Raw genomic sequence first — 12,796 nt, 5'->3', positions numbered from 1 at the left:
GTTGAAATTGTGAAAGTGAAAATAATTCACTTTTTTTATATATACCTAGTAGATCCTTCTATGTGAATAATAAGCAGCGTCGACTACACTGCAATATAAACAAATCTTGCACAGTACAAGTCCTGACTACTCATTTAGGATGGATGGATTCGCTTTTGATTTTTTCATGTGATGGCATTAATTATTCTCTTTCTCGTGTTTGTGTATCTTCAAACCACTGTTTATTTAGGTTAGCTGGCTTCCTGTGAGGGAGGAAACCAAATGGGAGCTGGTTGGCAGACGTATGTTAGTCTAATAAACGACACACAGCTCAGGATGTGACAGCAGTCCTAACCAGGATAGACAGGGACAGAGGTGTGTTTGAAATGACCTCCTTGTGAGATGACGCAAAACAGGACACAGTCATGTGCCATGCTATGACTCCTCATCTGTGTCCACAGAAACACACACACACTAACACACACATACTAACATATACACACAACTAGGCAGGAAGTGGATGAATAGTGGACAGTGGGAGGGGAAGTGATGAAGAGGTGAACTTACGATGACTTGCATGTTCAATAGAAACCTTTTTATCTGTTTGAACAGAAACAACAAGAGAAGGAAGAAAAGAAGAACATAAAAATGTATGTAGAAATGCAAATGAATGTAATAGCAACATAAGGAAAATGCAAAAAAGGTGGTCACAAAGTCCATGAATACAGTATGCAATAAAAAGGAAACTACTGTACTGAAGTCAAAATGAGCCTATGATAAAACAAGATCAAACAAGTTTACACCCTATTTAATGTAATTTCTGTTGAAGTAGGCCTACGGCTTTTTGTACAAATACACACAGCCTGGCCTGCGCCAGTAAATTAATGAATGAGAGAAAGGTCGAGTTGATTGTGATTGTGAGTGTGATTACTGTGACGAATGAACAGTAAAGCAGTTAAATCCAGCTACTTAGGCAGTAGTTTTCTTCTAGACTCCAAGCTGCTACAAGTGCTGTAGTCTCTCCACTGGACTCTCCACAGGGCCTCCAGCACTAAGGAACTACAGACAATACTCCTGTGCAGCTGCATCAGTGTGTGTGAGCTTTAGGCCTGTATTCCTCGCTGCTTTGTGTGAGAAGAGTGTGTAGAGGACGTATTTTGTGTGCATCCACACACACTGTGAGTGTGTGTGTGTCTCAACAAGTAGAGGACTCCTGTGGACACTGTGAGTGTGTGTGTATGTGTGTCTGTGTTTGTCGAGTTTCCATGTATGCATTGAGTGTTGGAGCACAAAGATGTGTGCGTCTGGGAGAGTCTAATACGCTGTCAGCTGGATTCCGCCCAGCTCATCACGGGTTGCACATCGGGTGTCAGGCTGGATCTGACTCACTCTCATATGCTCTCCCCTCTGTTAATTCCTCTACTTGCTTGTGTCATGCACACTTCCCAACTCTCTGGTCTCCTTACCACACCCTTGTTGAGTTCCTCTATCTGCACTCCTTTAATCTGGACGCTTTTCTATTCTCCTCTCTAGGAGGCAATTTTCCACCACCAAACGCCTTTGTGTGTGCCAGTTTACTAACTACATGAGGGCTTTTTCAGACCCCCCTTCCCCCAAGAAGAGTACCTGGGGCTGATGCTGAACTGCAATCAGATTTCTGGCTTGTCATGCTGATATCTGATTGGATGCTAGTCTACTCTAATTTACCAATTGGCTGCTCTGTGTGAGGTCAGGTGACTCACTGCGTGTGCACAGGCCCTCGGTGCAGTTCTTGCTTTCCATTATGCTCCCACTGCAGTGGCGGCCCCCATTTCGAGGAGGAGGGGCCTGGCATTCGCGGCTGCGCCAGTGAGTACACTCCGTCCCACAGGCCGACCACTTCGCCCACTCCGTCCAGCCCCCGTCAACTGGATAGGAGGGGGCAGAGGGGCGGAGGTCACAGTGAGGATTTCATAAGTTCATGTAACAAATCCACCTCTGACTGGCTCCCTATGCATTAACAAGGCCTTTGTCTTGGCTGAAGGGGGTCATATGTCAGTTCTCTGTGTTTGTTCATACTTTCATTCTCACCTGGACAGAGGGTGGTGCAGGTCACTCTCTGAAAGGGTGGGCCCTCACAGAAGGTTCCTCCATTGAGTGGAGCAGGATTGGTGCAGCTGCGCGTTCGTCTTTGCCAGCCCCGCCCACAGCGTGTGTTACATTCCGACCATTCGGTCCAAGAGGACCAGCCTCCACTGACTGACAGAGGATATAGCCAATCAGTGGAAATAAAAACCTGCAACTCATCTCTGTAATACAGCCCCCCAAATGAAGCCCCCTGATGCTGAGTTTATGCATGTGTGTTACCGTAGACGATAAGTGTGGCCGTGCTGCTTCGTCGCTTGGCCACCACGTTGCGGGCAACGCATGTGTAGTTTGCCGTATCGGACAGACGAGCCTGCTTGATGATGAGGTCATGGTCGATGGTCATCAGGAAGTTGGAATCCAGAGCCAGGTCGATAGTATCCTCGTTCTTCAGCCAGTCCACCTGCGAGAGACATTACAGGAAAGACATACACACAAGCGAACACAAAACAGACCAAACAAAACACGTACACAAACACACAAACAAACCCACACAGGACAGTAAATAAACACAAAGAGTAATCCATCAATCCAGTCTGTGCTTGCAGTGCTCCTAAGTCCTTCTGACATTTGCAGAGCACTGGAGATATATTTGCTGAGGGAGATATGAATATCATGTCTGTCACACACACTCACTCATACACACACACACACATTACAAGCTTAATCGGGATCAGAGTAAAGAGGGGGAAGAGGATGAGGACTAAGAAGAATGATGAAGCAGGGGTACCTCAGCAGGTGGCATTCCCTCTGGGGGGCGACACTGGAGTAGCACCTCCTGATCCAGCCGCACCTCCCTGCCCAGGGGCTCCTGCTCAAAGTTCTTCCGTAGGTCTGTGGGGGTGAGGGGGGTGTAGAGAGCCGGGGGTTAGTGACAGTCTGACAGACACCCTCCTCGTCTCAGCCAGTCATCTGCTGTCACACCCTGGGAGGGACGTGTGGGTGCAGCCAAGAATAGCCTCTGCCCAGTGTTTAGCTGCATTTCCTTATAAACATGCACTCTGTCAGTCACTATGCACAACACACACACATGCCCATGGGAGAAACTTGTGAGGAGAAGATGCACTGTGGAGTACACACATGCAAAAATAGACCTATGTAAAATAAATAAATAGTGAAATGTGTGCATGCACACAAGCACACAGCCCTGGGAGATCTGAATTGGAGAAATCCTACTTTAGCATTAGGCTGCCTGAAGTGTCTGGCGGGAGGGAGCATTCTTAAGGAATAGTCCCCTGATACAACACAACAGACACGCACCCTTGAGAAAAGATAAGTCATTCAAAGTATTACCAATGGTACCCAGGTCTGACACCCAAAACTGCATACATGAATTCAAGCACATGTGTATACATACACACACACAGTGGTGAGGTACTGACATGCGATGCGGACGTATGCACGGGTGCTCTTGGTTGTGCCAGCAGAGCTCCAGGCCACACACTGGCACCAGTAGTCCTCCAGGCCAAACAACTCCTCTACCTGGGTCCTGGACACTGAGATGTCCACCTCCCTCACAACTAGACCTGGGTTTCCGAGAGAGAGAGGGGTGAGGGGAGGGGGGGGTGAGAGAGAGACGGAAACAGATGGGGGGAGAGGGGGAGCAGAGAAAGAAGGCAATGGGAGAGGAAGAGATGTGGAAATAGAGAAACAAAGAGAGATGGGGAGAAAGAGATACAGAATGGGAATGTCACAGAGAGATGAGAAGTGAATGTTTATGCATAGTCCTTTAATAATCATGTAAGCAACCATTATTATGCAAAATCCATTTGAATGTCTATCGTCTATTTGAGCTAATTGTCGTGGGGTGTTGTAAGGGAAGTTGGGAATGTGTGTGTTTCTTAGTGTAATGTGTGTGATTTATGACTGGCTTGGTCGTACCTGTGACTTGGTCCAGGCTCTCCCTGGTCACATGGTCATTCTGGTTGACCCACTCTCCGTTGCATTTGAAGTAGATCTGGGTGGCCGGAGCAGCTCGGCATCGGAGCTGGACTGGGCGGTTCTTCACTATGAAGGCATCCTCAGGCTCCAGCTGGAACTCTGGGAGCGGTTCTGCTGGGGCCGAGGGGAACGAGTCTGGGAGGACCTCACTGTAGTCACTGCTCTCTGAAACACAAATAACCACACGGTCAGGCACCTGGAGGGAGTGTATGTCTGAGAGTGTATGCAGTGTAGCAGCAGATGTGTAGGGAGTCAGGTGGCTGAGCGGTGAGGGAATCGGGCTAGTAATCTGAAGGTTGCCAGTTCGATTCCCGGCCGTGTCGAATGACGATGTGTCCTTGGGCAAGGCACTTCACCCTACTTGCCTCAGGGGGAATGTCCCTGTACTTACTGTAAGTCGCTCTGGATAAGAGCGTCTGCTAAATGACTAAATGTAAATGTGTGTGCCAGAGGGATGGTATGCAAGACATCACAAAGAAGAACACACTTTTGTTGAGGTGGTGTGTGTGGTGTGAGTATAAAGCGCATGCAAGTTTGTTTTGAGAAGACCTTTTGAGGTGTTGGCAGTTCGCGTGTGTGTGGAGGAGAGGGGGGGGGTTGACATTTGTGCTCCCCTCTGGTCTCAGTGGTCTGCTTCAGCCAGCCCCTACCATGGGTCAGGTCTATCTAGGGTGTGTGTGTGTGTGTGTGTGTGTGTATGCGTGTGTAAGAGGGGGGCATGTCTCAGTGGGTATCTGGGGACAAGGGGACCTGTGACAGGCTCAGTGATCACACATTAGGCCTGACATTTTTCTCCTATGATATTTTCCTCTTAGAAGCTCCACTGAGAGAAAGAGGGACACACAAGCTCAGACTTTTCTCACAGACAGCCCTTAAAGCTGGACCCAGGACCCAGGGTGCATCATATTTGACCATAAAACATATTTAGGTAAAAAAACAAACTTTTAAGCATTTCACACATTTTGCAAGTACACACCAAAATAAAACAAAACTCCAAACCCTATTCAGGTTGCAAGTCTTCATCAGCCACTGTCTGAATCTTGACAGATGTATTGAGTATTGGTCTCTCACATATTCTTAACTCTCAACACCTTTTAGCTGAGTCTTCTCATGTCCTTCAGCCATCCCTCTCCACCTCATTGAGCCTCTGGGCGTTTGGTCAACTTGCTGCTGCCAGTAAACTTATATCTAGAGTCAATAAACATAAGATGCAGGACAGGAGGGAGAGCAAAGAGATGGAGACCACATCCTCATGTCTGCTAATGCCAATATGGCATTAGACACACACACACACACACACACACACACACACACACACACAGAAACACACCAGCAGCCCTTTGCAAAGTGTCTGAAGATTGTGACTATCACTAGGCTCTTTGTTGTAAACAGTTCTTAGAGAAACAGTCATTAATAACAAACAAGAACAGCTGCTCTCCAGGGGCAGATCACTGGGTGGCTAGTGAACCAGCGTGGCCAAGGACAGGCCTAGCAGGGCCAGAAGCCAGAGTGGCACTCAGTTCTGGTCCTGGGGTAGGAGGAGAAGAGGAGAGAACAGGACGATAGAAGGACAGGATGGAGGGAGAGGAGGACAATAACAAAATAAAGAAGAATGGAGGGGGGCAGGAAGACGGAAGTAGAGGGCAGGGGCTTCAAGTCCAGAGGGCATCCAGTGGACCTGTCACTCTCAATTTACCTCAGCCTATCACACACACAACACACACAGGAACAAACACAGCAGTGTCCTCTCTGGTCCTGAGAAAGGACAGGCCACACACACGCACAAACTCATATATTATTTAAATATCACACATCTTTGAAAATGATAACATGTCAAACTTCAAGATGTAACCTTTGTATTTAGCATCAATCACACTCTTGTTCCTTTTGAGTTTTTTGAGGGTCTCTTTCTGTTCACCTTTCTCTCCCTCCACAACACTGTCCCTTCTCTAAGCTGTCGCCTTCAGTCTTTCAGGCTTTGAGTACTCTGTCAATAACCAATTGTGTTTCTCTTTCTGTCCCTGCCTTTGTCCAGCATTGATCACTTTGCTCAAACACAGAGTAAAAAACACAGCCTGTCACTGTGAGCTGGAGCGTAGGCACAGAGAGACAAACATGGAGAAATAGGGAAAGAGAGAGATAAAGGGAAGGAGAGAGAGAGAGAGAGAGAGAGAGAGAGAGAGACAGAAAGAGAGAGAAGCGGAGAAGACACATTGTCGAGACAGCGGTGTAGACAGAATAGGAGGAGTACTTTGTGTTTGTGTATGTGTTGATGTTTGTGTGTGTGTGTGTATGTGCGTATCTTTGGTGTGCCAGCAAGGCAGACACAGTTTAATTAAAACACTGCTGGGAACTGACAAAGCTTTCCTCCACTCTTGGGGATAACAGAACTAAGGGTTTACAATGTTTTGGAGCAGGCAGGCAGGCCGACAGACAGACAGGCAGACAAACATCCTTTGGGCCCCAGCAGCCAGCAATTTGTGTGGAATGGAAAAGCCTTGAAAGACAAGAGGCCATGTAAAGGCTCCACAACTCTTTTATTACACTAATGACAGACAGCAGCTCACCATTATTTTCTGTTACACATTCACACACACAGAATATGACAAAGCAAGCAATGAAAAACACACATGCTGTATTGTACAACAGTAAAACAGGGTATTTGTGCAGGCTCGCAGAATTATGGGTGTCGTCAAGTTAGCCAACCCGGAGTAAACACACAAACTCTCTCACACATACACGCACACACACACACACACACACACATTGTAGTGTGTGTGTGTGTGATCTGAGCAGTCTCAGAGGAGAAAACCAAACAAAGATATGAGTGTGTCTCTTCCTCCTCCTCCTCTCCTTCCAGTGGAGTGTCTAATGAGGCTGTGAGTTTCTGCTTCCTCTCACCAGCCTCCTATAGCCTGCCAGCTGGGCACGCTGCACTCCAGCTCCAGTCTACTTCAACTGCTATTTCATCGACTTAAACACACACAATACACACACACACACCCAAGCTGGAGCTACGGTAGATAGCGCCAGAGATGGGGTTGTGACCCTCAGCTACTCATCACAGATGATTCACTAAGCTTTCTGAGACGGACACACTGATAACAACAATGACACTTAATTCTGTTTAGCCAGGAATGATCATGAATTTTCATCAACCACAATCTCTCATTCCACTATGTGAGCCATGAAGTATGGACACCGTACACACACACATACTATATACACACACTCACACACACACTCACCCACCCACACTGTGTAGTGGAGACAGAGATGGATAGAGGGAGAGTCTCTCCTTGCCTTCCTTAAAGGACAATTAAAGTACATGATTGATATTCAGAGTGACCTCATCCTCATCAGCTTCAACACAGCTACTAACATACCAGGAGTGAGGGGGAGAGAGGGAGAGAGATAGAGAATCGAGAGAAAGAATGAGAAAGATAGAAAGGGAGTGGGAGAGAGAAGTGGAAAGAGAGATAGAAAGGAAGCAGGAGAAAGAGAGGGAGAGAATGAGCAAGAGAGGAGGAGAGCGAGATTAGTCCGAGATTTTTGATTATAGAGGAACAACGGCAGAATAGGGTGCGGAGCTAAGAGATTGAGGGGAGCGATTTGGTAGTGAGGCAAAAGAAGAAGTGAGATGATAGACAAGAAAGAAGCAGCTTGGCATCAAAGTGTGTGTGGAGGTATATCTGGGTATGCAAAGACATGTCTAGTGAAGGGGTCGCCAGGTTGGACTTCACAGCGTCCTCTCTCCTCTTCACACCAATAAAGGCAGACGGAGCGAGAGGAGTCGTGTTGCCCGCTCATTCGTCTGACTGCACACACACACACCCTGCTCGCTGCACCTGGCAACATGTTCAACACACACACACCGATCCCTGCACCTGGCCACATGTCACACAAATATATCACTCTTTACATCCTCTTCAGCTCTGTCCATCTTTTCCATTTCTGTGCCTCTCTACCTCTCTGCCTTCTCTTCCTTTGCTTCCCCAGTTTATCCTTTTCCTCAACACCTCATTGCTCGCCCCCCCCCCCCCCTTCTCCATTTAACAGGTTGGAAGTGATCATATCTGAGATAAAAGTCACACACAAAATCACACCTACATACTGTATACAATCACACACACAGCTACACACAATGACACCTACGCACTGTAAACAAAAACACACGCAGACACATGCAGACACACGCAGACACACGCAGACACACACATTCACACGCGGTACAGACCTGTTTCGGGTGGCTTGGGAGCTCGTCACAGCAGTGGAAATGTCACGCCTTTGATTGCCTTGAACATAACAAGGACGCCTGCGGTGGTACTATTTCGGTCAAGTGTGAGACCCCCCCTTTGTGTACGAGTCTGTTAACGCATAGGCCGAGCGAGAATCAGCGATTATGTTGAAACTTGGAGCTTGTGTGTCTGTGTGCGTGTGTGCGGATGAGTAAGGTGGCAAGGTGGCAGGGGGGCAAGAGAGCAGATTGGGAGAGGAGAGGGCCAAGCAGGTGATGGAGATACAGAGTGACAGAAATGCTTCGCTCGTCCATCTAGTTTGTCTGGGTGACAGGAAGAGAGCCTAGGGATGCACACACACACACTTAACCCCCACACACACATACATACACTTGAAGAGTCACACGTACACAAGTTGGCAACCTTTACTAACCTGTGAGCAGGCAAATACACAAACACACACCTCTGAAATAGGGTGTTTTTCTAATTAGATTTAACACTCCTCTAAGGTAGGTTACTGAGTGACACCTTAATTAGTTGTGAAATGTCCATTCCTACTGGACACACTCTTTCCCCCCAACTTTTGGTAATTTAACTTAATTAACCACACACGCGCGCACACAAACACCCACACACACAAACACACAGCTAATCGTACTAGACAGCCTTAGATAGTGTTGGCATGTGTGCATAAGTCATAGTGACAGTTGGTGTTTTTGAAACTGATAAGTGGACGGAAGTTCTTATAATATGGTGTACAAGGTTGATGCCTTGTTCAGATAACCAAGCATGTATACAGTCATACCTGTAAACACTGTGCTTTTGCATCCAGTATGGGCTTGCATATGCAAATTATGTGAGGCTATTTGCGTTTATGTGAGTATGTGTGGGTGAGTGTGACTATGAGTGTGGGCGTAGTAACAGGATTTCAAATCCCAGAGCGGATCGTCAGATCCATTGTGTTCCTCATCGAGGGTGATTCTGCACTTCAAAACCTTGGAGGTAGGGGGCGCCACCCCCTACTAAGTCCATTCATCACAACCCTTTAATAAGTGTCCTGGTGATGTGGATGTGTGTGTCTGTGTTTGTGTGTGTGTGTGTGTGTGTGTGTGTGTGTGGTGTGCATGTATATGTCGACGCATGTGTAAGCCCATCCGACCACCTACTGCATGGGAACTTAGACACACAACTACCTCCATCAATCACTATCAGAGAAAGAGAGAGGGAAGATAGAGGAAAGGAAAGCAAGAGGGAGAGCTTCACAATATTGGTGTTCCCAGCATAGATCAACCAGTCTAGTACAATGTCATCACATGGAGGTCAAGCTCAGACAAGGCAGAATGTGACTGAGCGTGATTTTGTGTGTGTGTGTGTAAGTGTGTGCATGTGTGAGCATGCACATTTTTTCATGTGTGTCTTTGCATGGGCGTGTGGTTAGCTAGTTATGTTTGTGTAAGTGCCAGTATGGGTGTGTGTGTGTTTTACTGTCGGGCGCCACTACTTGTCTGCTCTGCCGCTGTGCAACTGCTTGATGAGCCCAGTGTGGCTGGTTGCCATGACATGCAGTCACACTGAACCAGCTCCTCAAGAGGCCTGCAGTCCACACACGGATCACCATGGTGCACACAGCAACTAGACACCAGTCTCTCTCCCGTCTCCCCCGCTTTCCACATGCACCCACTGATCTTCTGTAATGTACTTCTCAAAGTGGGTGTGGGTGTGTGTGTGTGTGTGCAGGTGTGTATATATGTGTGTACATGTGTGAGTAAGTGTGAGTGAGAGAGAGAACAACAAGAAAAAAGAAAGAAGGAAAGAGTGAGAGAGAGAGAGAGAGAGAGAGAGAGAGAGAGAGAGAGAGAGAGAGAGAGAGAGAGAGAGAGAGAGAGAGAGAGAGGAAGGGATAGAGAAAGAAAAAGAGAGAGAGCGGGATGGAAAGAAAAAGAGAGAGAGAGATTGTGGTGCTAGTACAGTGGACTGAGTGTTTGGGAGCAGGGGCTGTTTAAATGGCAGTAATTACATGAGAAGATGAGCAGCATTCCTTCCTCAGGGCAGGCTGATTACAGGCCCCTCTCTCTCTCTTGCTGGGCCCCTGTAATTAACACCCCGCCTCACCTCCCCTTCTCCTGCACTCAGTTCTGCCCGGGCTGGGGCAACAGGGCTGTACTCTTCCACCCCTTCTCTTCGCTCTCTCTCCTCCTCCCCACCCCCACTTTGCCTCTTCTTCAAGGTGCCACTTTGCTTTTCTGTGTCTGATTAGGGTTATTTGACAAAGGACACACCAAGGACGGAACAGACACTTTGATAAAGTAACACGTTTCATAAAGTTACACAGAAACATGACAGGGGCCTTACACAAGCAACAACACACACACAAAGATTGCATTTCTACTGAACAGGCAAGTAAGAATACAAACACATAACTGCAGTGGTCAATAAACAAACTGACCTGACCTGTGTATGTAAGAGTTAATCTTGTTGACAATCTATTAAGACTCTGGACCCCACCCAGAGACCAGCCCAATGACAGGCCCTGACAAGTAATTCACCCCCACTCCCTGCTCCCCTCATGCCCTTCCGACTGTTCTCACACAAACCAGTTTGTCCACACCAGCCACCAGCCAGACTATACCTGGAGACAGACAGATTAACAGATAGTGGAGAGACAGATAAACAGACAAACAGATTTCTAGTCCCAGTCCAAACCTCCCCCCACTCCACAGACCCAGAGAGTTCCTCTCATGGTAGTAGGGTGCTAGTTTGTTTCCAGCTGTGGCAATTTACCATAACCAACTACCATGAAACACACTGCATGACTTGATTTGTTAGTGTGTCTTTTTTAAGTATAGTGTGTATATGTGTGTGTCTTGTTGGAAGGATAGTGAATGTGTGTCTTGTTTGACCGATAGTACTGTATACACATGTGCCATGTTTAAAGGATAGTGAATGTGTGTGTGTCTAATTGGAGGGACAGTGTGTGAATGCATCTTCATTTTACGTTGATAAGGCTGCTTTATTCTCACAGCACATTATGTACACCATTATGATGACTACAGGTCTGTTGTACGATGGGCAGTGTGCATTTGGTTGGTTGATGGCAGTCAGTGCAGCTACTGTAGGCATTGGGTGTGTGCGTGTGTATGGGTGACAGCCTGTCTATGAGCTCTATGTTAGCACTATGCTTTTTGTATTTTAACAGCAGATACTGTATGTGTCCAAGACAAACGTCCTTCGGGACAATTAAGTAAATCCTATCTTATTATTGTTTGTAGCAAAGTACAGTAGGTGTGTAGATGATTGCCAACATGATGATATTATGGGATGTTGTGCTTGGCATGTGACATTTAAGTGTGTGATGGAGTGAGTGTCAAGGAAACAGTGTTAACTAGAGCTCAATATACGTATAATTCCCACTCTCTTGAGATGGGGGCTTATCTGAATCCGACTTCCTGTGACAACAACAGCCAGCGCCTTGTCAATGGCGCTAATGAAAAGAACCAGGAGACGGGGTGAGAGGAGGGCAAAGGGAGCCGAAGAAGCAGACACACTCGTCTGACACGGAGATGGAGAGGAAGGGGTTAAGAAACCCTCTCAGGTAACCAGGGTAATGCGTGATCATGTGATTGGGAGGGATGGAGGAAGGGAAGGAGAGACAGAATAGAGACAAGGTGTTGAGGAGAGAGGCGATCACAGTGTGACATATGCGCAGGGAGCAGGTAACCATGGCAAGGGAAGGGTGGGGTCAGAAGGAAAGAGAGAGAGCGAAAGAGAGTGGAAAAAAGTTGAAGGGAAGAGGTAGGGTTCATACTACCTGGTTACTGTTTCTCACCACATGCAACATGTGGTGAGGTTAAAGAAGGTGGAGATGTGCGTGTGTGTGTTGCACTTTTAGAGAGGCAGGCTGGTATAATGTGTTGTGACAGGGCTGCTTCTTGTGACTAACTGCTTTGGCAGCAGAGGGCTAATAAAAACATGGAGATGAACGGGATTGACAGGGGATCGACTGTCAAACCATGCACACACGCGAACACATACACACATACAGATACTGTTTCTGATTGTTTGATCAGTATTCTGATCAGTAATCAAACTCTAAGAGGTGGGTGAAAACAAATCTACAAACCAGTGAGTTAACAGCGGACAAACAAAGACAGGCTGGCGTCACTGTGTTCCAGCATTGCGTCCCCTTGCATCAGGATGATCCCCAGGTAAATCAGTCACATCTCACAACAAGCAGTGTTGGAGAGCATGACCTGTGTGTGTGTGTGAGAGAGTGTGTCTGGGTGTATAGGATTGTTAAAGAGGGTTGGAGAGACTGTGAAGTGTGTGGGTTAGAGTGATGGATCGTGAATAAATAAGAAAAAATAGGGCAGAGATGAGAGGAAGAGATGGATGAAGGGCAGTGATGGGAAATAGTGTGGGAGCAGGAGTAGAAGGAAAGGTAAGGGATTGAGAGAGATTTGGACCTCATCTCTTCACCTCGTGGATTCTCTGGGTCTTGTAAGGGGAGGCAGTGC

The 12,796-nt window shown here is 47.2% G+C and overlaps 1 protein-coding gene across 2 annotated transcripts in view; it reads right to left on the bottom strand.

The window, feature by feature from the left end:
• unc5b (unc-5 netrin receptor B) overlaps positions 1-12,796 on the bottom strand; it is a 41,828-nt gene that overhangs the window by 7,042 nt on the left and 21,990 nt on the right. The window contains exons 2-8 of one of the 2 annotated variants that reach the window (XM_062463299.1): positions 3,985-4,209; positions 3,486-3,629; positions 2,834-2,937; positions 2,326-2,506; positions 2,050-2,217; positions 1,722-1,886; positions 547-579 (exon numbers count right to left, since the gene is read on the bottom strand). In XM_062463299.1, the coding sequence (XP_062319283.1) occupies positions 547-579; positions 1,722-1,886; positions 2,050-2,217; positions 2,326-2,506; positions 2,834-2,937; positions 3,486-3,629; positions 3,985-4,209 (1,020 nt within the window). The remainder of the gene's footprint in view (positions 1-546; positions 580-1,721; positions 1,887-2,049; positions 2,218-2,325; positions 2,507-2,833; positions 2,938-3,485; positions 3,630-3,984; positions 4,210-12,796) is intronic. The other variant, XM_062463300.1, reaches the window with a different exon arrangement.

Source organism: Osmerus eperlanus, chromosome 6 (assembly GCF_963692335.1).
Source record: "Osmerus eperlanus chromosome 6, fOsmEpe2.1, whole genome shotgun sequence".
Taxonomy (NCBI): Eukaryota; Metazoa; Chordata; class Actinopteri; order Osmeriformes; family Osmeridae; genus Osmerus; species Osmerus eperlanus.
This window is presented reverse-complemented; position numbering and strand designations above follow the sequence as displayed.